This window comes from Accipiter gentilis, chromosome 9 (assembly GCF_929443795.1).
Source record: "Accipiter gentilis chromosome 9, bAccGen1.1, whole genome shotgun sequence".
NCBI lineage: Eukaryota > Metazoa > Chordata > Aves > Accipitriformes > Accipitridae > Astur > Astur gentilis.
This window is the reverse complement of record NC_064888.1, coordinates 388,597-409,153: the sequence shown is the minus strand read 5'-3', so window position 1 is coordinate 409,153 and position 20,557 is coordinate 388,597. Positions and strand designations below refer to the sequence as shown.

General features: G+C 71.1%; 4 protein-coding genes across 4 annotated transcripts; 1 reads left to right on the top strand and 3 right to left on the bottom strand.

Annotated features, from left to right (window-relative positions):
- Nucleotides 1-73: 73 nt before the first annotated feature.
- On the bottom strand, nt 74-1,813 carry CLPP (caseinolytic mitochondrial matrix peptidase proteolytic subunit). Its single transcript, XM_049809640.1, has 7 exons — nt 1,724-1,813; nt 1,449-1,550; nt 1,276-1,347; nt 1,099-1,195; nt 789-976; nt 468-573; nt 74-378 (listed from the first exon to the last, which is right to left on the bottom strand). Exons 1-7 carry the CDS (start codon nt 1,739-1,741, stop codon nt 206-208), a joined length of 756 nt encoding a protein of 251 aa, XP_049665597.1. The 5' UTR covers nt 1,742-1,813; the 3' UTR covers nt 74-205.
- A 130-nt stretch (nt 1,814-1,943) lies between these two features.
- On the bottom strand, nt 1,944-7,594 carry IL27RA (interleukin 27 receptor subunit alpha). The gene is made up of 13 exons (XM_049809634.1): nt 7,563-7,594; nt 7,157-7,252; nt 6,627-6,741; nt 6,376-6,539; nt 5,995-6,122; nt 5,703-5,856; nt 5,122-5,201; nt 4,788-4,971; nt 4,510-4,692; nt 4,009-4,110; nt 3,542-3,632; nt 2,889-2,946; nt 1,944-2,807 (listed from the first exon to the last, which is right to left on the bottom strand). Exons 2-13 carry the CDS (start codon nt 7,221-7,223, stop codon nt 2,265-2,267), a joined length of 1,869 nt encoding a protein of 622 aa, XP_049665591.1. The 5' UTR covers nt 7,224-7,252; nt 7,563-7,594; the 3' UTR covers nt 1,944-2,264.
- Nucleotides 7,595-8,577: 983 nt separating this feature from the next.
- On the top strand, nt 8,578-15,452 carry RFX1 (regulatory factor X1). Its single transcript, XM_049809631.1, is given in 19 exon segments — nt 8,578-8,639; nt 9,554-9,769; nt 9,890-9,996; nt 10,355-10,426; nt 10,517-10,611; nt 10,733-10,823; nt 10,825-11,052; nt 11,669-11,850; nt 11,939-12,058; nt 12,151-12,266; nt 12,363-12,481; nt 12,607-12,716; nt 12,835-12,986; nt 13,075-13,172; nt 13,282-13,431; nt 13,965-14,173; nt 14,271-14,424; nt 14,526-14,571; nt 14,946-15,452. Coding segments are annotated over 18 exon segments (2,418 nt in total). The 5' UTR covers nt 8,578-8,639; nt 9,554-9,567; the 3' UTR covers nt 15,113-15,452.
- A 678-nt stretch (nt 15,453-16,130) lies between these two features.
- DCAF15 (DDB1 and CUL4 associated factor 15) lies at nt 16,131-20,251 on the bottom strand. Its single transcript, XM_049809633.1, has 13 exons — nt 19,768-20,251; nt 19,292-19,389; nt 19,040-19,175; nt 18,785-18,891; nt 18,555-18,694; nt 18,258-18,428; nt 17,604-18,176; nt 17,417-17,508; nt 17,207-17,335; nt 17,015-17,100; nt 16,832-16,936; nt 16,464-16,579; nt 16,131-16,377 (listed from the first exon to the last, which is right to left on the bottom strand). The coding sequence occupies exons 1-13, from the start codon at nt 19,903-19,905 to the stop codon at nt 16,322-16,324; spliced, it is 1,947 nt and encodes a 648-aa protein (XP_049665590.1). The 5' UTR covers nt 19,906-20,251; the 3' UTR covers nt 16,131-16,321.
- Between the last annotated feature and the right edge of the window lie 306 nt (nt 20,252-20,557).

Sequence of the window (20,557 nt, the reverse complement as noted above, 5' to 3'; positions counted from 1 at the left end):
CCAATCCCTCTGTGGGACCTCCACCTCCGCAAAATCCCTCCCTGCTCCCCCCCGTGCCCCGCCCCAGCCCCCCAGCACTCAGTCGGGGTCCACAGCCCTTTAATTCCTGCCAGGGGTACAGCGAAGTTGGGGGGGTGGCCATGGGGGGGCACACAGCCCTCCCCCCCCAACCCCCCCGCACCCCTCGGCGGGGAGAGGGGGCGTCTCAGGATCCCGGGGGGGCGTTGGGGGGCGCGGGGGGGGTGGGGGGGGACTCCTTCTGCACCAGCCGGGGTTCGTCCTCGCCACGGGGTGGGGGATGCACCAGCACCCGGTCGAGCAGCCCGAAGTCCTGCGCCTCCACGGGGCTGAGGTAACGGTCCCGCTCCATCGCCGCCTCTGGGGCAGGGTGGGGGGGGAACAGGGGGAGGTCAGGGAGGGGTTTAGGGGGGTCCCAGGGGGGTGTTGGCAGAGGGGGGGGATCTCACCGATGACGGCGAGGGGCTGCCCAGTGTGCTTGGCGTAGAGCCCATTGATTTGGCGTTTGAGCTGCAGGATCTCCTCCGCCTGGATGGCGATGTCGGTGGCCTGGCCCTGGGGCGGGCAGGGGGCGTGTGGGAAGCATGGGTGCAGGGTGAAGTGACCCAGACCCCCCCCACTACCAAAATTTGGCACCCACCCTCCCCCCCCCCCACACACACACACAGAGCCTCCCTGCCTCGCCCCAGCAGGGCTCCCAGCCCCACCGCCGTGGGTCTCCCATGTGTCCCCCTGCCATGTATCCACAACCCCCCCCTCCACCATCGTACCCGTGCCCCCCCTGAGGGCTGGTGCACCATGATGCGGGCGTTGGGCAGGGCATGGCGCTGGCCGGGGGCTCCGGCGGCTAGCAGGAGGGAGCCCATGCTGGCCGCCTGCCCCACGCACCACGTACACACCGGGTTGAGGACGTACTGCATCGTGTCGTAGATGGCCAAACCCGAGGTCACCGCCCCACCTGCGGGGAATACACGATAAAACGCAGCCCCCCCCTCGCCCCCTCAAATCAAAAAACACCTTCGCATCGGCTTGGTGACCCCCCCACAAACCCCCCAACGACACCCCCCCCCCCAACCTCACCTGGGCTGTTGATGTACATGTGGATGGGTTTTTTGTTGCTCTCGGACTGGAGGAAGAGGAGCTGCGCGATCACCAGGCTGGCCAGGCTGTCGTCGATCTGGGGGGAGTGGGAGAAAAAAGGGGGGGTAAATGGGGGGTGGGGGGCAACGTTTGGGGTTCCTCCCCCCCGGTACGTACCGGCCCCATGACACAGACGATGCGCTCGCGCAGCAGGCGGGAGTAGATGTCGTAGGCTCGCTCCCCCCGGCCCTGCGGGGAGCGGGGGGTCAGCGGGGGCCGTGAGGGGGACGACACGACACATTGGGGGGGACGGGGGATTGGGGGGAGGTCTGTGTCCCCCCCCGGCTCACCGTCTGCTCCACCACGATGGGGATGAGGGGGGGGGCGCGGGCGGCCGCTGTCCCGTGGAGGCTGCGGCGGGCGGCCGCCCCCCAGGCCAGGCGTAGGGTGCGCTGCGGGGGGGCGAGGGGGGGGGGGGGGGGGTCAGGGCCGGCCCAGGCCGAACCGGGACCCCCCCGGGACCCCACGGACACCCTTCCACCATCCCAGCCACCCCCCCCCAGTCCCTGCAGCCCCCCCATCACCGCAAACCCCCCGCCCCCGGTACCGACCCCCGGCCCCTCACCGCCACCCCGGGCCCCATGGCGCCCCGGAAGCGCTTTGCGCCCCGGAAACACTCAGGGCGTAACTCACGTGACCTCCCCGAGACACACACCACCCCTCCCCCCGCTCTGCTCCCGCCTCCTCCTCGGCGGCCCCGCCTCCTCCTCGGCGGCCCCGCCCTCTCATCGTCGGGTCCCGCCCCGTCACGTGACGCCAGGGACTTCATTTCCCGTCGTGCCCCGCGGTCCGGCCGCCATGACTCCGCGCCTGCCGCCCCGTTATGGGCCGTCTAGACCCGGTATGGGCCCTATAGACACGTCACAGGCACGTTATAGAATCATTACCCATTTATAACGCCGCCACGGCCCCGGAGCTGGGTCCAGGAGCACCCACAGGCCCGTGCTGGGCCTTGGGACTGTGAGGAGCCCACGTTGGGCCCATGGCTGGGCTGTGAGGGATCCGTGCGGGATCCGTGTCAGGGCTGTGAGGGATCACTGTTGGACCCTTGTAGGATGGACACAGGCCCAACGGAGGGTCCCTGCCAGATCCGTGACAGACCCATGTCAGTCATGTGGGTCTCTGTGGGTCTGTGTCAGAGCCGTGTGGGTCACTGTGGGCTGGTTCCATGGCCATGGGATCACTGTGGGTTGCTCTGGGTCCATGTCAGAGCCGTGTGGGTCACCATGGGTCAGTTCCAGCGCCGTGTGGGTCGCTGTGGGTTGCTCTGGGTCTGTGTCAGAGCTGTGCAGGTCGCCGTGGGTCAGTACTGGGGCCATGTGGGTCGCTGTGGGTTGCTCTGGGTCTGTGTCAGAGCTGTGCAGGTCACCGTGGGTCAGTACTGGGGCCGTGTGGGTCGCTGTGGGCCCGGCCCAGCCCAGCACCTCCTCAGGGGTGGGCAGGAAATGGCGCTCGTAGCCCGACCCCACCGGGGGGACCAGTGGCTCTGTGGCCATGGCTGTTCCTCTGTCCGTGTCTGTCGCTCTGTCCAGCTCCATGTCCGCGTCCGGCCGTGGGTCCATGTCTGTCCCCTCTGGGCTCAGCTCCACCAGCGTCACCGGCAGCTCCTCGGGGGGAGGACAGGGTGGCCCCCCCAGCTCGTGGGGGTCCTGGGGCAGGGGGGTGGGGGGTCAGCAGGGACCCACCCATGCTCCCCCCTCCCCCCCGGGGGACCCCGATGTCGGGCTGACCTGGGCACGGGCGGCGTGGCTGTGCCGGGGGTCGGGGACGGGCAGCACCCGGCGGCACCTGGGGGAGGCGGGGGGGCAGGGGTCACTCCTCAGGGGTCTACTGACCCCCCAGCGCCGCTAATTACTCTCATGTCCTTAATGATGCCCTGTCACCATTAATTATTCCCCATTAATTACCCCCATTCCCACTGACCACCCCCCACACTTATTACCCCCTTATCAGTGCTAATTACCCCCACTAGCATTACTTTCCTTCATTAGCATTAATTACCCCCTCACTAATTACCCCTCGGCCTCTCGTGCTCCCTACCAGCCTTATTTACACCATCAGCGTTAATTACCCCACTCCCCCGTTAGTGCCAACTACCCCCAGTGGGGTTTACTGCCCCACAGCAGCACTAATTACCCCCGCTGGCATTAACTATGGCCCCGTTAGGCCTAATTACATCTCGATTAGCACTAATTACCCCTTAGCCTTAATTATCATTAGCGTCAGTTACCCCACTGGCATTAATTACCAGGTGTTAAGCGCCCCGCTGGTGTTAGTGCCCCCCCTGCTCCGGTCCCCACTCATTCCCCCCGCCATGAGCGCAAGTACCTCCCCAGCTGCCCCTCATTACCCTGTTAATTACCCCCCGCTCATTAGCGCTCACCAGGGGCGCAGGCCCTGGACCAGGAGGGCGGCAGCAGCAAAGGCCACGGCTCCACACAGGATGGGCACCAGGGGGGGCTGGGTGGGGGGCACTGGGGGGCGGGGGCAGCTGGGGGGCTGGCTGCTGCCCACTGGACCCCTCAAAGCCCACCAGACACCCCCCCCCAAGCCTTCCAAATCCTCCCTGGACCCCTCAGAGCCCCCCAGGTTCCCCCCAGGACCTCCTTAGAGCCCCCCAAATCCCCCCCAGACACCCCAAGTTCTCCAAATCCCCCCAGGACCCCTCAGAGCCCCCCCAAATCCCCCCCAGGACCCACTTCCCCAACCCCCAGCCCCACTCTGGGCTGTGGCCCCAGCCCCCCCAGCCCTGAATGGGGACCCCCCCACAGCCCCCCATCACCCCCCACTGCCCCCAATCTCCCCCATCTCCCCCCCACCTCCAGCCCCCTATAGCTCCCCCAATCTCACCCCCAAGGTGGGCGACGGCCTCCATGGCCTGGGCGGCCCCGGACCCCTCCGGGTAGAGGCTGTGAACCCGCACCCGGTACCGGGCCCCCAGGCGCAGCGGCCCTGGGGGGGGACCCAGGTGTCCGGGGGGGACCCAGGCGTCTGGGCCCCCCAGTGATGCCCCCATAATGGACCCAGGCATCCAAACCCCCCGGTGACCCCCCCATTGTGGACCAAAGCATCCAGACCCCCCAGTGACCCCCCAGAGCAGACCCAGGCATCCAGGCCCCCCAATGACCCCTCCCATAATGGACCCAGGCGTCTGGGCCCCCCAGTGACCCCCCCCAGAGTGGACTCAGGCATCTAGGCCCCCCAATGAGACACCCCCCCCTCCCCCAAAGCAGACCCAGGGCATCCGGGCCACCCCAGTGCCCCCCCCCCCCATAGCAGACCCAGGTGTCTGGACCCCCCCCGACCCCCCCATAGTGACACCGCTGTCCCCCCCCCCGTCCCCCCTCTCACCTGGCAGGAGGGTGCTGTGGGCCCCGGGGGGGCAACGGAGCCAGTCGAGGCCCCCCCCCGCCCCCACCTCAGCCCATTCCACCAGGTACTGGGGGGCCGCGGGGGGGCCCCCTGGCTCCCACCACACCCCCAGTCCCGGTCCTGGCACCGGCTTCACCCGGACCCCCCGGGGGGGCGGCAAGTCTGGAGGGGGGGGGGTATAAGGGGGGTCCCCGCACCAGCGCCCCGGGTGGGGGAGGGTGCGAGGGGCCCTTGGGGGGTCGCGGGGGGGTCCCCACCTGTGCGGTCGAGGCGGAGGCGGGCGGGGGCCGAGGGTCCGGGGGGGCCCCGGGCGGTGACGGCGACGCTGACGGTGTCGGGGGGAAGGGGGCAGCGGCAGCAGGGGGGGTGCAGGCGGCGGGGGGGGCCTCGGTCCCGCTCCACCGTCACCGTGTACTCCCGGCCCCCCCCGGCCGAGGGGTCCTGCGGAGGAGCCGGGTTGGGGGGGGGGGGGGGGGGCACGCTCAGCCCGGACCCCTTGGGGCTGCGGGGACCCGGGCGTCCAGGCCCCACATCCGGGGGGGGGGGGGGGGCCAGGGACCCCCAGGCCCCCCCCCCCCAAGCCAGACCCACCTTCCAGAGCAGGATCAGGCCCCGCTGTCCCCCCCCCGACTCCTCCTCTTGGCGCCAAATGTCCAGTGGCTCCTGCAGCCCTGGGGGGGGGACAGGGCTCAGCCGGGCCCCCCGACCCCACAGGGACGCAGGAATTGCCCCCCCCCCCAACATGGACCCAGGGGTCTGGCCCCCCCCCACCCCACAGGGACGCAGGAATTGCCCCCCCCCCAACATGGACCCAGGGGTCTGGCCCCCCCCCACCCCACAGGGACGCAGGAATTGCCCCCCCCCCAACATGGACCCAGGGGTCTGGCCCCCCCCCACCCCACAGGGACCCAGGAATTGCCCCCCCCCCCATGGACCCAGGGGTCTGGCCCCCCCCCACCCCACAGGGACCCAGGAATTGCCCCCCCCCCCCGCCATGGACCCAGGGGTCTGGCCCCCCCACCCCACAGGGACCCAGGAATTGCCCCCCCCCAACATGGACCCAGGGGTCTGCCCCCCCACCACCCCACAGGGACCCAGGAATTGCCCCCCCCCCCCCCATGGACCCAGGCATCCGGGCCCCCCCACCCCATATGGGACCCAGGGTGACCCACCGTGGGGGGGCAGGGTGAAGGTCTGGGGGGGGCTCCAGTCGCTCCAGAGACCCCCCTCCCCTGCGCAGCGCCCCTGCACCTCGTGGGCACCCCCTGGCTCCAGCGCCCCGGCCTCGAACTCGAACCCCTCGGGCTCCAGGTCGCCCTCGGGCACCTGGGGGGGGGGGGGGGCGGTTTGTCGGGGGGGGGGTGTACACGGAGGACACCCCGGGAGTCCTGGCCCCTGCAGCAGAGGGGTTGGACGGGACCCCCCCTGCACCCAGTCATCCCTCTCCCCCCCCCCAGCACTCACCAGTGTCCAAGTGGGGTGGCCGTGGGGACGGTAGCGCAGGGTGCAGCGGGGGGGGGCGGCCCCCCCCCTCCCAGCCCGGGGGTCGCATCCAGCGCACCGAGGGGGGGGGGCGAGGGGTTCACCTGCAGCTGGGGGGGCGGTGGCTTCACTGGGCGGGGGGGGGGGGGTGGCACAGCCTTAGACACCCCATGGGGGACCCAAGTGGCCGGGAGACCCCCCCCCCCGCCCCGAGGACCCAGGCTTCCAGATCCCCCCCCCCCCCCCCCCCCAGGAAGGACCCAGACATCTGGGGCCCCCCATAACTGAGGCACCCAGGTGTCTGGGCCCCCCCCCACCGGGAAGGACCCAGACCTCCATGCTGGGGGGGGTGTTGGGGGGTACCTATGTGGTCGAGGGAGAGGTTGAGGGGGGCCGTCACCCGCCGCCCCCCCGGCCCCTGCACCCACACGGCGTAGACGTCCCCCGCCGTCAGCGCCGCCCGTGGCACCAGCACCCACCGCTGCCCCCCCCGCGCCCGCGCCGTTCCCGCGCCCGCCGACACGTGCCTGCGGTGTGGGGGGGGGCGTGGGTGTCAGGGTGGGGACCCTCGTGGTCACGCTCCCACCCCCCCACCCGCCAACCCCGGCACTCACATCTTGAGGCTCTGGTAGCGCAGGACGAGGGGGTCGGGGGGGGGCTGGGGGCCCCCCCAGCTGCAGTTCATGCCCCCCCGGGGGCTCGGGCGGAAGCAGTGCAGCTCGGGGGTGCCTGGGGGGTTATGGGCGGGGGGGGGGGGGGCAGGGGTCTGGAGGGGGGACCCATGTGTCTGGGCCCCACACCCCCTCCCTGCAGGTGGACAGGTGTCCTGCCCCCCCAAAGGACCCGGGTGTCCTGCCCCCCCCCGAAAGGGACCCAGGCATTCTGCCCCCCCCAAAGGACCCAAGTGTTCTGCCCCCCCCCAAAAGGGACCCAGGCATCCTGCCCCCCCCCCCAAAGGACCCAGGTGTTCTGCCCTCCCCCAAAAGGGACCCAGGCATCCTGCCCCTCCCCAAAGGACCCTGGCGTCCTGCCCCCCCCCCCCCCAAGGGACCCTGTTTTCTTCTCCCATGCCCAGAGGGACCCAGCCATCCAGCCACCCCCCCCGGGGACCCCTCTGACCCTCGGGGGGGGCACAGGGTCCCACCTCCCCGCACAGAGCCCGCAGCCATCACCACCAGCAGCAGCAGCCGGAGCCCCCCGGCCCCCACCATGGCCTCCACAGCCTGCAGCTCCCCACGGCCTGGGGGGGGGGGAGAAACAGCAGCCATGGCACACCCGCCCCCCCCCCCCAAAACAGAGACCCCCCACCCCACCCCACCGTGGGGAACAGAGTGGGGGAGGAGGCCGGGGGGGGGGGGGGGCCCTACCTACCGCTCGCTGCCAGGGAGGAAATGACTCCCCACGCGTCCGGGCACCCCAACCCCCCCCCCCAAAAAAAACCGCAGGGCCTGGGAGGGGACCCAGCACCCGCCCATGACACCCTCCGTGGGGGGGTGGGGTGGGGGACACGACACCCATTGCCCCCCCCCCCCACCCCCGTCGCACCCTACCCGCCGTGGGGCTGTGCGTCCTGGGGGGCCGGGATAAGGGACATTCGGGTGGGGTGTGGCCCCCCCGCGAAAAGGACCAGGATAAGGGACAGGGGGAGTCCGCCCTACGGCGACGCGCCAGATGAGGTCATGGCTGGGGGGGGGGGGGGGGCTCTGTGCCCCCCCCAGCCCCATGGCGTGTCATGGGGTCGCGGGGTAACAGAGGGGGGGGGCCCAGCTCCGGCTGCCCCACACGGCTGTGCTATGGGGCTGGGCCCCCCCTTGCGCTGCCCCATAACCAACCCCATGCCCCCCCCCCCGCCCCCGGTGTCCGTGTCCCCCCCCCCCACCGCCGCCACCGCGGGCCGGTGGCAGGCTGGGGCGGCCATGGTGCCCGTAGGCCCCGTTGCCGCGGTGACCGCGGGCCTTCCCGGACCGGCCCCCCCGCCACACCGGGGCCTCGCTCTTCTCCCGGCGCCGTGAGGTCACCGGGCGGCGCTGACGTCACCGGTGGGGGGTGAGGGGGGAGAACCTAGGAAAATTAGCCTCGCGCTGACGTCACGCGGGCGTGACGTCGGCGGCGGGACTACATTTCCCGGCAGCGCTCCCCCCCCAACCCCGGGCGAGCGCTTGCGCGCAAGCGCGGCCGCCGCGCCCGCCCCCCCCGCCGATTGGCAGGCTCGCCGCCCAACCGGGCGCCGCCAGCTCCCCGCGCGGCCCCGCCCTCCCCGCCCCCCTCAGGAAGCGCCGACGGACGCGCCGGCCGGCCAATGAAGTGGCGGCGGGGAGGGGCGGGCGAGGAGCGACGCGGCCCTCGGCCAACCGGCGGGCGGCGGCGGCGGGCGGGGGCCAATGGGCGCGGGGGGGGCGGGGCGCGGCGCGGGCGGCCCCGCCCGCCGCCGAGGCGGGTAGCAACAGTTGCCCCGGTGAGGGAACACGGAGGGCGCCATAGCCACGGTCGCCGTGGCGACCGCGCACCGGCCCCGGCCCGGCCCCGCCGCCCGCGCCCGCCGCCCCCGCCGCCCCCCCGCCGCCGCCGCCGCCCCCGGGCCGGGCCGGGCCGAGGCCCCGCGGGGCCCCGGCGGCGGCCCCGGGCAGGTGGGTCCGCGCGGCGCCGCGCAAGATGGCGGCGGCGGCGGGGGCGGGGGGGGGGGGCACCGGCGCGGGGTGGGGGCGGTGGCGGGGCTGGGGCGGGGGGCGGGAGGGGGGGGGGGGGCGGGCCGGGTCCGGCGGCGGCGGCGGCCCCGGGATGGAGCCGGGCCCGGGCCGCGGGGGGCGGGGCCTGCCGCGCGCCCCGGCGATTGGTGGGCGGGCGGGCCAATGGGGGGAGGCGGGGCGGCGGGGGGAGCCAATGGCGGCGCGCGGCGGGGGCGGGGCGCGGCGGCAGCCCGGCGGTGATGTCACGCGGTGATGTCATGGCACGGGCTGGGGGGTGGGGGGGGCGGGCGGCGCGGCGTGATGTCACTGCCGGGACGGCCTTGCGCGCTCGCTGACGTCGCGGGTCGCCTGGCAACGGCCCGGGCGGGGGGGCGGGGCGCGGCGGTGTGATGTCAGGCGGTGAGGCGGCGCCCCCTGGGGACGGTGCCCCGCCGTGACGTCACACCGCGACGTCACGGCGGAGGAAGGGGCGGCGGCGCTCACGGGCAGAGGTGATGTCACTCACCGGGCCGACACCCTGCCGCGAGGCCGCACTGCACTCTTGCGCCATGAGGTCACACTGTGATGTCACCGCGGGGGGGAGGCTCGACTGGCGGCGGGCAACAGGCCGCTGACATCACCAGCTGGCTCTGATGTCACCGCGGCCCTGCTGGCCTGCGCGGCCAGCACCCGCCCCGTCCCCGTGACGTCACTGTGATGCTGCTCTGCAGCACCGTACCGTGCCGCCGCGCCCTGACGTCACTCTGTGGCGTCACGCAGCGGCGCGGTGCCGCCCCTGCCCCGCTTCCCCTTCCCCTCCCCCACTGATTTTTCTCTTTTCTTCCCCATTATTGCCCCCTCCCCCCCCACTCCAGGCCCCCCCGTCGCCATGGCAACGCAGACCTACGTCACGGAGCTGACGGCGGCGACTACGCAGCAGCAGCAGCCGCCGCCGCCGGCCCCGCCCCCCGCCGCCCCCACCCCTTTCGGGGCGGAGCTGCCGGGGGGCCCCGCCCCCCCCGCGGCCCCCCCGCCGCCCGCCGCCCCCCCCGCGCCCCCCCCCCAGCAGTACATCGTCGTCACCGTGTCGGGTGAGTCCCCCGGAATTTGGGGGGGGGGGGGGTCGCACCCCATCCCCGGCTCGAGGAGGAGGGGGCGGGGGGTTGCAGCGGCTCTGACCCGCTTTCCGCCCTTTTTCTCCCCAAACGCAGAGGGCGCGCTGCGGCCCAGCGAGGCGGTGTCCGAGGGCAGCCCTGCCCCCCCCGCGCCCCCCCCGGCCGGACCCAGCCCGGGGGTGCAGCCGGTCCCGGGCACCCAGGTGGGACCCCCGGCGGGGGGAAGGGGGGGGGAATGGGGGGGTAGCGTGGGTGGGGGGACCCCTCCACACCTCGTGCCCCCCCCCTTGCAGACCACCGGTGTCCCGCTGCCACGGGTGGGACCCCCCCCAGCCCCCCCCCATCTCCACCCCCCCAAAGAACCCACTGCGGGGGGGGTGACACCCCAGTGACCACCAAAACGGGGGGGCGTTGTCCACGGCCATCTTTCTGTGTCCCCCCCACATCTGCCTGTGTCCCCCCCCTCACTGCACATCCCACCCCTGGTGTTTCAGGGCGGGGGGGGGGGGCGTCCCCGTGCCCCCCCCAACCCCTCCCCCCCTCATTTCTGCCCCCCTCCAGCGCTCCCCGGCGCCAAGCAGCACCGCGGCCCCCAAACCCGGCCCCCCCCAGCCGCTGCCGGGACCCCAGGAGGTGAGCAGGAGTGATCGGAGTGGGGGGTGGGTTTGGGGGGGGGGCAGCACCCTGACGTGTGTGTGTCCCCCCCGTGTTCTCCCCCCCCAGGTGCAGCAGCTGCCGCCGGTGCCGGTGCAGCACGTCTACCCCACGCCGGTGCCGTACGTGGAGGGTGGCGACGGCACCTACCCCCCCGGCACCATGTGAGTGTGTCCCCGCCCCCAGCGCCCGCACCCCCTTCTGTTTTCTTTTGGGGAGGTGGGAAGACCCCCCCCCACCTCACTCACCCCCCCCCACCCCTCTTTTCTCCTTGCCCCCCCGCAGCCGCTCGGGGTCATACCCCTACGCCGAAACACCGCTCTACGGCCAAAACGCCGGCACCGGCTACTATGAAGCGTCGGGGGGGGCCCCGGTCCAGCCCAGCCCTCCCCCCCCCCAGCTCGCAGGCGGCTGCCGGCAGTGCCCCCGTCCCCATGTACGTCTCGGGGGGGCAAATTTTGAGCAGCCCCCCTCCCGGCACCGCCACCCCCGCCACCCCCGGCACCCCCGGCACCGCCGCCGGCACCTACGTCATCCAGGGGGGTTACATGCTGGGGGGGTCCGGCCAGTCGTACTCCCACACCACCCGCGCCTCCCCCGCCACGGTGAGACCCCCGGGCTGGGGGGAGGCACAAAACTGGGGGGGGGGAGGAAGCTCCTCCACCCCTGAGGGGATTTTGGGGAGAAAGATGTGAGGTTGGGGAAAATGGGGCTGAAATTGCAGGGGGGGGTGTCACTGCCTGTGGGGTGTTTTGGGGAGAAAATGAGGGGATTTGGGGGGGGGGGACGGGATTTGGAGGGGGGGATGGACCCCGGGGTCGGGGGGGGGGGGGGAGTCCCAAGGGGCAGGTGGTGGGCACCCCTGCCTGAAGGGTTTGGGGAAAAAAAAACAGATTTGGAGGAAATGGCCCCACGGTGGGGGGTGAGCACTGCCCTGGGGGAGGGGGCAGGTGACACCACATCCAGTGTTTGGGGGAGAAAATGAAAAGTTTGGTGTGAAATGGCCTCCGGGGGGGGGGGGCGCCCCCCCTCCTGCTCCCCTTCCTCTCCTCCCCTAATACCCGGTGGCAAACCACGAGGACGGAGAGCAACGCCGTGGGAGCGTTTCGGGGGGGTAAATGGAATATTTTGGGGGGTGCGGGGGAGTATGTGTGCGTGCGGGGGGGTGACAGCATGTGCCCCCCCCCTTCCCCGTGCCCCCCCCCCCCCGCCTTTTGCCAGGTGCAGTGGCTGCTGGACAACTACGAGACGGCGGAGGGGGTGAGCCTGCCCCGCAGCACCCTGTACTGCCATTACCTGCTCCACTGCCAGCAGCAAAAGCTGGAGCCCGTCAACGCCGCCTCCTTCGGCAAACTCATCCGCTCCGTCTTCATGGGCCTGCGCACCCGACGCCTCGGCACCAGGTACTGCCCGCCACCGCGACGACCCCCCCCCGGGACCCTCCCCGGACACCCCCCCCCCCCACTAACCTCCTTTCCCCCCCCTGCCCAGGGGTAACTCCAAGTACCATTACTACGGGCTGCGCATCAAGGCCAGCTCGCCGCTGCTGCGGCTGATGGAGGACCAGCAGCACCTCGCCATGCGGCAGCAGCCCTTCGCCCAGAAGCAGAGGTAAAAGCCGCAGCCCTGCGCTCTCCCCCCAAACACACACACCCCCCCCCGCGATGCCCCCCCCCCCCCACTTCTCCCTTCTCCCGCCACAGGCTGAAGCCCATCCAGAAGATGGAGGGGATGACCAACGGGGTGGCCGTGGGGCAGCAGCCGCCGGCCGGGCTCTCCGACATCAGCACCCAGGTCCAGCAGTACCAGCAATTCCTGGGTGAGGACCCCCCCACACACACCTCCTTCCTCTCTCCCTGTGGCCCCCCCCCCCGGTGCTGTAACCGTGCGTGTGTGTCCCCCCGCTGCCCCGCAGACGCCTCCCGCACCCTGGCCGAGTTCCCCGAGATCGATCTCCAGGGGAAGCCGCTGCCCGAGGGCGCCTGCGCTGAGGACGTCAAAGTTTTCCAGCTGCTCTACCGCGAGCACTGCGAGGTGGGGGGCGTCCCCCACCCCTTCCCCCAAATCCCCGCCCCCCCCTTCCTGGCCTTGGGGGAACCCCCTGACACCCTCCATTGCCCCCCCTACACCCCCACCCCCCCCACCCCACCCCTCCCCAGGCCATCGTGGACGTGATGATAAACCTCCAGTTCACGCTGGTGGAGACGCTGTGGAAAACCTTCTGGAGGTGCAGCCTGAGCCAGCCCAGCGAGGCCGCCCCCGTCGCAGTGTGAGTGGGGAGGTGGCGGAGGGGGGGGCAACGCGCCACGGTGGTGGGCTTCCCCCCCCACACACCCCAGCCTTTCCCCGGTCCCTGTCCCCGGTGACGCCGGCGGTTGTCCCCGTAGCCATGACGAGGCGGAGAAGCGCCTGCCCAAGAGCCGCCTGGTCGTCCTCTCCAAATACGAGCCCGTCCTCAGGTGGGCCAAGGACTGCGACCACGCGCTCTACCAGGGGCTGGTGGAGATCCTCATCCCCGATGTCCTCCGGCCCATCCCCAGTGAGTCCCCCGCACCCCTCCGCGTCCCCCCTCCAGACCCTCACGCTCCACCCACCTCACCCTCCCCCCCCCTTCTTCCCTCCCCCAGGTGCCTTGACGCAAGCGATCCGAAATTTCGCCAAGAGTTTGGAGAGCTGGCTAACGAACGCCATGATGAACATCCCCGAGGAGATGGTCCGTGTGAAGGTAAGGCGGAGGGGGGAACAGCGTGGCAGGGGGGGACCGCGGGGTGCCCCCCCCAGCCCGGCGCTGACCCCCACGTCCCGGCCCCCCCCGGCCCCCCAACTCCCCACAGGTGGCGGCAGCAAGTGCCTTTGCCCAGACGCTGCGGCGCTACACGTCCCTCAACCACCTGGCGCAGGCGGCACGCGCCGTCCTGCAGAACACGGCCCAGATCAACCAGATGCTCAGCGACCTCAACCGGGTCGACTTCGCCAACGTCCAGGTGCCGTCACGGGGGGGCCCCCCCAAAAATAGGGAAAAAGGGAGGGCTGGGGGGGGGGGTGAGGGGATGGGGGACATGCTGGGGCTCTTGCTGGATGGGACGTGGGGGTCAGGGCAGTGGAGACCGGGCAGGACACCCGGGCTTCTCCCTGCCCCGCCCCCCAAAAAAGAAGTAAAGGCAGGGGGACTCTGGGATGCCTTTGGGTGCTGCTGGGGGGTTTTTTGGGGGGCTGGTGGTAAGTTTTGGGGCTGGGGTGTGCTGTGGGGCTGAGGGGTTTGTTTTGGGGCTGGGGTATACCCCAGAGTTGTGGGGGCCACCTGCCCCATGACTCCAGGGAGCCCCACAGAGCCACTCCTGCCCCCCAAGTCCCCCCCCCAACACCTCCCCTTTCAGCAGAGGGTCCCCAGGGCACAGCAGGGCAGCATGGGGTTGGGGGCTGCACGGGGGGGGGGTCAGGGGCCACGCTGGTGCATGTGTGGGGTGGGAATCCGATCCTCCCCCGACCCCCACGCTGCGTCCGCCCCCCCCGGCAGGAGCAGGCCTCGTGGGTGTGCCGGTGCGAGGACCGGGTGGTGCAGCGGCTGGAGCAGGACTTCAAGGCGACGCTGCAGCAGCAGAACTCGCTGGAGCAGTGGGCGGCCTGGCTGGACGCCGTCGTCGCCCGCGTCCTCAAACCCCACCAGGGCACCCCCGGCTTCCCCCGCGCCGCCAAGCTCTTCCTCCTCAAGTGGTCCTTCTACAGGTGGGTGCCACCCCCCACCCCACAGACACCCCCCCCCCGGCCACCATTGCCGCCCTGGTGACGCCATCACCGTCCGTCTTTCCTGCCCGCGCCGCAGCTCGATGGTGATCCGGGACCTGACCCTGCGCAGCGCCGCCAGCTTCGGCTCCTTCCACCTGATCCGGCTGCTCTACGACGAGTACATGTACTACCTGGTGGAGCACCGCGTGGCGCAGGCCCGCGGGCAGAGCCCTATCGCCGTCATGGGAGAGGTGAGGGGCTGGGGGGGGGGTCACGGGGCGGGGGGGGCCACGTCAGCGTGTGTTGTCCCCCCACCCTGCCCCGGGGCCTCACCGTCGCTCTCTGCCCGCAGTTTGCCAACCTGACGAGCTCCCTCAACTCCCTGGACCCCGACAAAGGTAAGTGTGTGTGTCACCCCCCGCCATGGCACTGCCCACCACTATGTGTGTGTTAACTCCAAACCCTACTGGTGACAGCCCTGTGTATGCGTCTGCGCACGTTAACTCTGAAACCTATTGATGACAGCTGCATCGCTCCGTATGTGTGTACGTGTGAGAACACTGAAACCTACTGATGGCAGCATCATGACTGTGTGTGTCTGAGTCTGTGTCTGTGTGCGTGCATGTGTGTGTTAACTCTGGAACCTACTGATAGTACCCCTGCTCAGCCCATTGCCACGGGCAGTGGCAGGGTTTCAATGGGGGTGAAGGGGGGGGGGGGGTGCCGGCTGTGTCACACCACCCCGACCCCACCCCTGCTGTCCCCCCACCAGACGAGGAGGAGGAAGAGGAGGAGGAGAGTGACGAGGAGCTGCCGCAGGAGATGGGGCTGGGGGCGGGGGGGGGGGCGGCACTGCCCCCCGACCCCCTGGAGCCGCCGGCCAAGCTCCCCCGCACCGACGCCCGCGGCCTCTTTGTCCAGGCCCTGCCCTCCAGCTGAGGCCCCCATCCCGCCCGGTACCCCCCCCCCCCCGCCCCCCCCCCCCCCCGCGCTTTCACCCCTGCCTGGGCCCCGGCGCCCCCCCCCCCCCCCCCGCAGCTCCCCAGCGGGGGGGGGGGGGCCGGGGGGGCCGCGGGAGTCGCTCAGCGGCGACAATGTGCCTTAAGCAACGCGCCGGGATCGTGTGCCAAAGCCCCCCCCGGCCCCCCCGAGGGGATAGACACGGGGGGGGGGGCGCGGGGGGGCCCCGCTGCTCCAGCAAAGGGAATCGCAGGATTTGGGGATGGCCCCTCCCCGAGGGGGGGCAACTTAGGGACCCTTTGGGGGGGGGGGGGGTAAATGCTGGGGAGGGGGGAGAGGGCAAAAAACACCCCGGGGGGGGGTGGCACAGAGACTGCTGGGGGGGGGAATCACAGAAACCCCGGGGGAATCCTGGATGCTGGCCCCACCCCCCCCCCGAACAATGTTGGGGGGCAACTCCCCCCCAGCCCCCCCGGCCACCCCCCCCAGTGCCAAACACCCCCCCCACCCCCGCTGCCTTATGCCAGGACCCCCCCCCCCCGCATGAAGGGGCCCCACCGGCCCCCCCCTCCCCGAGCTTCAGCCCCCTCCCTCCCCCCCTCCCCCTGTATTAGATATTCTAGTTTTCGATCAATTCTGTGCTTTTGTACCCCCCTGCCCCCCCCCCCGCGTGTCCGGGGCCCCCCCGGGGGGAGGGGTCGGTGTTTGTGGCCGCAATCGAGAGCCCGTGTGAAGAACCTCTATTTTGGGGGGGGGGGGCGGGGGCCCCCCCGCGCCCTCCCCCCCCTGCCCCCGGTGTCGTCCTCCCCCGCAGACGCTGTTTTCTACCTTTTGTAGTTCTTTCTTAAGAGGAATAAAATCCGCCGTGGTCTTTGCCCCCTGCCCCTCCCTGCGCCACTGGGTAGGGGGGGGAATGACAACACGGGGGGGGGGGCGCTCAAAACGGCCAGGATTCACCCCAAAACCCCAGTGAATGAAGGCACTGGAGATGTGGAAATGGGAATATTTATTAGGAAGAGGGGCTGGGGGGGAGGGGGGGGTCCAGCCTCCTTGGGGGTGCCCTGCCATCCCCCCCCCCTTGAAACACTGAACAGAAAAAGGAGAGAAAAAAAAAAAAAACAAACCCAAATGGCCCCAAAACGGAGGGGAGGGGGGGATACCACCCCCAACCCCCCGCCCTGGGGGGCCCTACAGCACAATCCAGGTGTAGCGCTCGTTGTCTGCCAGCACCTTCAGGGAGCAGCCTGGGGGCAGAGGGGGGGGTTGAGTGGTGGGAGGGGACTGCCACCCCCCCCCCCCCAGGACCCCCCAGGGGCCCCCCTGCCCCCACCTTTGTGCAGTGCCTCGTTTGTCATCCTGTTTACGTAGCGGCCGCTGCTCTCGGGGACGAGCCACTTCATCACCGTGTCCACGCAGCCCTTGCGGTACGAGCTCCAGACGCTGCCGCTGGGTGGAGGGGTGCAGGTTTTTTTTTTTTTTGGGGGGGGGGGGGGGGGGGGCTGGGGTCCATCCGAGCACCCTGAGCTCCCAACCCCACCCCAAATTTCTCCAGGGTGGCCATAACACCCCCAAGCCTGGCACTGGCCACAGGTCCTCCAGCCACCCCAAATTACCCCAGCCCCCCAGATTGCCCCCCCCCGCCCCGTGCCCTGCAAGCCCCTGGCCCCCCAAATTGCCCCCGCCCTGCTGCACCCCCACCTCGTCTGTCCCTTGACCTCGGTGAGATCCCCCACGCTGACGGTGATGAAGGTGCCGGTGTTGAGGTCCCAGGCGACCTTCAGGCTGGTGTGGTAGGTCTTTGGTCTGTGGGAGGAGGGGGCTCAGCTCGGGGGCAGTGTTTTAGGGTGGGGGGCATCGCATGTGGCACCCCCATCCCCTCACCGAAGCTGTCCCTCCTCGTCGGGCGAGGGGAAGGCCAGGAGCAGCAGCCCGATGTTGATGATGACCTGGTTGGTCTCAGGGCACACCTGGGGGGATGACAAAGTGTGGGGGGGGATGACAAAGTGTGTGGGGGTCAGGGTGAGCTGGAGGGGGCGGGGGGGGGGGGGCGCCGTGTCGCATCCCTGCCCCCACCTCGAGGATGACGATGTCGTAGTCGCTGAAGGAGCAGAACTGGCGGGACCAGGCGGCGTCGTTACGGATCACCTCGTTAATGACGTATTCGAAGTCCAGCGTCAGCTGCTCCACCGTCAGGTACTGCCCCTGGGGGGGGGGGGGAGGCGCCCGTCACCCCCCTGCAGTGCTGCACTGGGTGGGGGTGACCCAAAGCTCCCCCCCACTCACCTGTGCCGTCGCCCGCTCCTTCAGCGGCTTCAGGCTGCGCCCGCGCAGATCGGTGACAACAAAGGGCAGTGAGATCTTGTCGTCCTCGTATTCTGGGGGGGGGGGGCAAAGAGGGTGAGGGGGGGGCACCCCCAAGGCTGGGGGGGCACCCCTGAGGGGACCCCAAGTCGCCCCACTGGCAACTCACCCTCCTCGGGCACGGCGGGCTCGCCGGGCTCCAGCACATAGCGCAGTTTCGTGTAGTTGACGTAGCCGGGCTCGGGAGGGGGTGCAGGGGGGGCGCACAGGGGGCCAGGGGTGGGGGTGGGCTCACCTGGGGGGCTGCCGTCCCCCCGGGGGGAGGCGGGGTGCAAGCGGCAACGCCCCGAGCCAGCCAGCCCCGAGCAGGGGGAGGCAGCGGCAGGGACGGGCGGGGGGCGGCACTCAAAGCCGGTGGCAGCAGTGCCACCCCCGCCGTCCTCCTCCTCGTCCTCCTCCTCCTCACCCCCGCTGCCGGCCAGCGCCGGCCCCGTGGCCTCCTTGGCACGTCGGAAGATGTCGGCCACAAACTCTTTGGCTTTGGCCACAGCGGGGGAGAGCCCCGTGCCTGCCCGGCCCTGCCCGTCCCCTGATGCCGCCCGACCGGCAAGGGGCTGCGCCAGCGTCCCGGCCCCTTCCCGCTCCCCCGGCTCCTCTGGCCGCGACGGGACGCATCCCGCCCGGCGACAGGGCGCCGGTGGGCTCCGGCGCTCGTAGAGGATTTGGCAAGAGCTGCTGTCACCTGGAGGAGGAAGGAGCTGGGAGGTTACGGCGAAGGGGGGGGTCCCGGTGAGGTGCAGCGGGGGTCCTGGCGGTGCCGTACCTGCAGCGTGGACGGCGACGGCGCAGGCCACCAGGGAGTAGCTGGTGTTGAGCAACACGACCTGGTCCTTCTTGAGCTGGAAGGCGGGCTGGAAGGTGGGGAAGGGGTACACCACCTGGTACTTGGTGTGCAGCATGAAGCCGTGCCGCAGGCAGTGTGCCTGCCGGTCGCCTGCGGGCAGCCGGGGAGAAGCAACGCCTCAGCATGTGGTTGGGGCAGGGGGCCGGGCCAGTGGTGGAGCCGTGGCATGGGTTTGGAAGTGGGGAGGAAAGGTTCAGCAGCACGGCGGGGGCTCACCGGGGTGGGCGAGGGCCATGTCCCGGCAGCCGGGGCAGTGTCGGGGGGGCGGCATGGCTACAGCGCTGATGTAAATGTCGCGGTGGTTTTCGTCGCTCATCATCATCATGTTGACGAGGAGGCCATTGGCGGAGCGGGTGCTGGGCGGGGGGGTGTGGAGCGGTGAGAAGGCAACCCCCGGGGGAGGGGGGGGCAGACACGGTGGTGAAGTGGGGGGGAAATGTGCTCACTTGAAGCCAAAGACGATGACCTTGGAGGAGTCGCTGGGCCATTCGCAGACCGTCAGGTACAGGTCGCTGTAGATCTCCTCATCCTGGAAGAGCCGAACCTGCCGCACCTGCGGGAGGGGACACGGTGGGAGGGGGGCGGTGGCAGCGGCTGCTGGGGGGGGGGGCCCCCCCCCCCCAAATGCTGGGGGAAGCTCCCGGGAGGGAGGGGGGTGCCTGTCCATCCATCTGTCTGGCGGAGGTGGGTGGGTGTGGTACCAGTTTGAGCTTGCTGTGGACGTTGAACTCCCACCAGTAGAGATGGTAGATGTAGAAGGAGAAGTCGTCGTCGCTGCTGTTGCTGGTGTAGGACAGGACATAGCGGCCGCACTTGGAGAACCCGAGGAAGATGTGCCTGGCGGGGGAACGATGAGGGGAGAGACACACGCAGCAGCCTCAGCCTGACGCACCTCCCCCCCTGCAGATGGGGGTGCCGCCCCATGTGCCCCCCACCCCGCACCGGACCCTCACCCCGCACACAGAAAGTCCTCGTCCACGATGCTCTTCAGGGAGACGCAGACCCGCGGCGGCAGCTTGCGGAAGAGCCGGGGCGACAGCTGCCCGCTGATCTGGGGGGCGGGGTAGCACCATCAGGGACCCCCCCAGCCTCCAGCCACAACCCCCCCCCAACACTCCCCACCCCACACCCACCTCCAGCCCCCCAACACCCCCCTCCAACCATCGCTCCTCTCCAGGCCCCTCCCCCCGGGCTCCCCCTGCCCGTCCCCGTGTCCCCCAAACCCCTCACAGACCCCCAACAACGACCGCACCCCCCCCAGGGACCACAGCCCTGTCTACCCCGCCACCCGGTGCAGTGTCCGTCCCTCCTCAGCCCCCTGCCGTACACTCCCCCGCCCACCATCTCCCTCAGAGCCCCCTCAGCCGCCCCATCCTCCCCTCAGGCCCCCCGCCGCCCCCCGCCATGTTCCCCGCCGCCCCCCGCTCACCTTGACGCGGTCGAGCTGCCTCACGACGTGTTCGCGGCGGCCCCGCGGGCCCGCCCCGGCCGAGGACCCGCCCGCCGCCCCCGCCGGGCCCCGCTTTCCCCCCGGGCCGCCCCGCTCCGATTTCGAGCTGGGCGCCATTTTCCCCCGGCCCCCTCAGCTTCCGGAGCGCCCCGGCCCGCCGCCGACTGCCCGCCCACGCCGCGCGCCCATTGGCCACCCCTCCGCCGCCCGCACCTCTCATTGGGGGACCCGGCAGCTCGAGGCGGACACCCCCCTCTCCATTGGCCCGTCGCCGCCTTCAATCCCCCACTCGCCCCACCCCGGCGACGCGCTATGACCAATAGGACCGCAGCACACGCGCCGTGATTGGGCCACCCTCCCGCCCTTCCGCACCGGAGCGGGTTGCTATGGCGAAGAGGCACCGGCGGGGTGGGGGCGGTCCCTGGGGAGTAGGCGGGGCCTAGCCGCAGCCGTTACCATAACGACGGGGATGGGCGGCAGCACCAGGCTCGGGCCGCGCCCGAGGGGTCCTAGCGCCCCCCCGCCCCCCCCCCCGGCCGCGACGGGGTCGGGGAATTCACCGAACCCCGGCTTTTTCTTCTTAAAAACTTTATAGATTTGTGTGTGAAAGCACAAAATAAACCCGTTGCGCAGCCCGGCCCCTGGGGACAGGCACTTGGAGGGGTGACGGGGAGGGGGGGGGAAGGAGAGGGGTCCCTGCCCGCCCGGCCACCGCAGGAGGGGGGCAAAGTGCTTTTTGGTGTGTGGGGGGGACGGACAGGGACCCCGG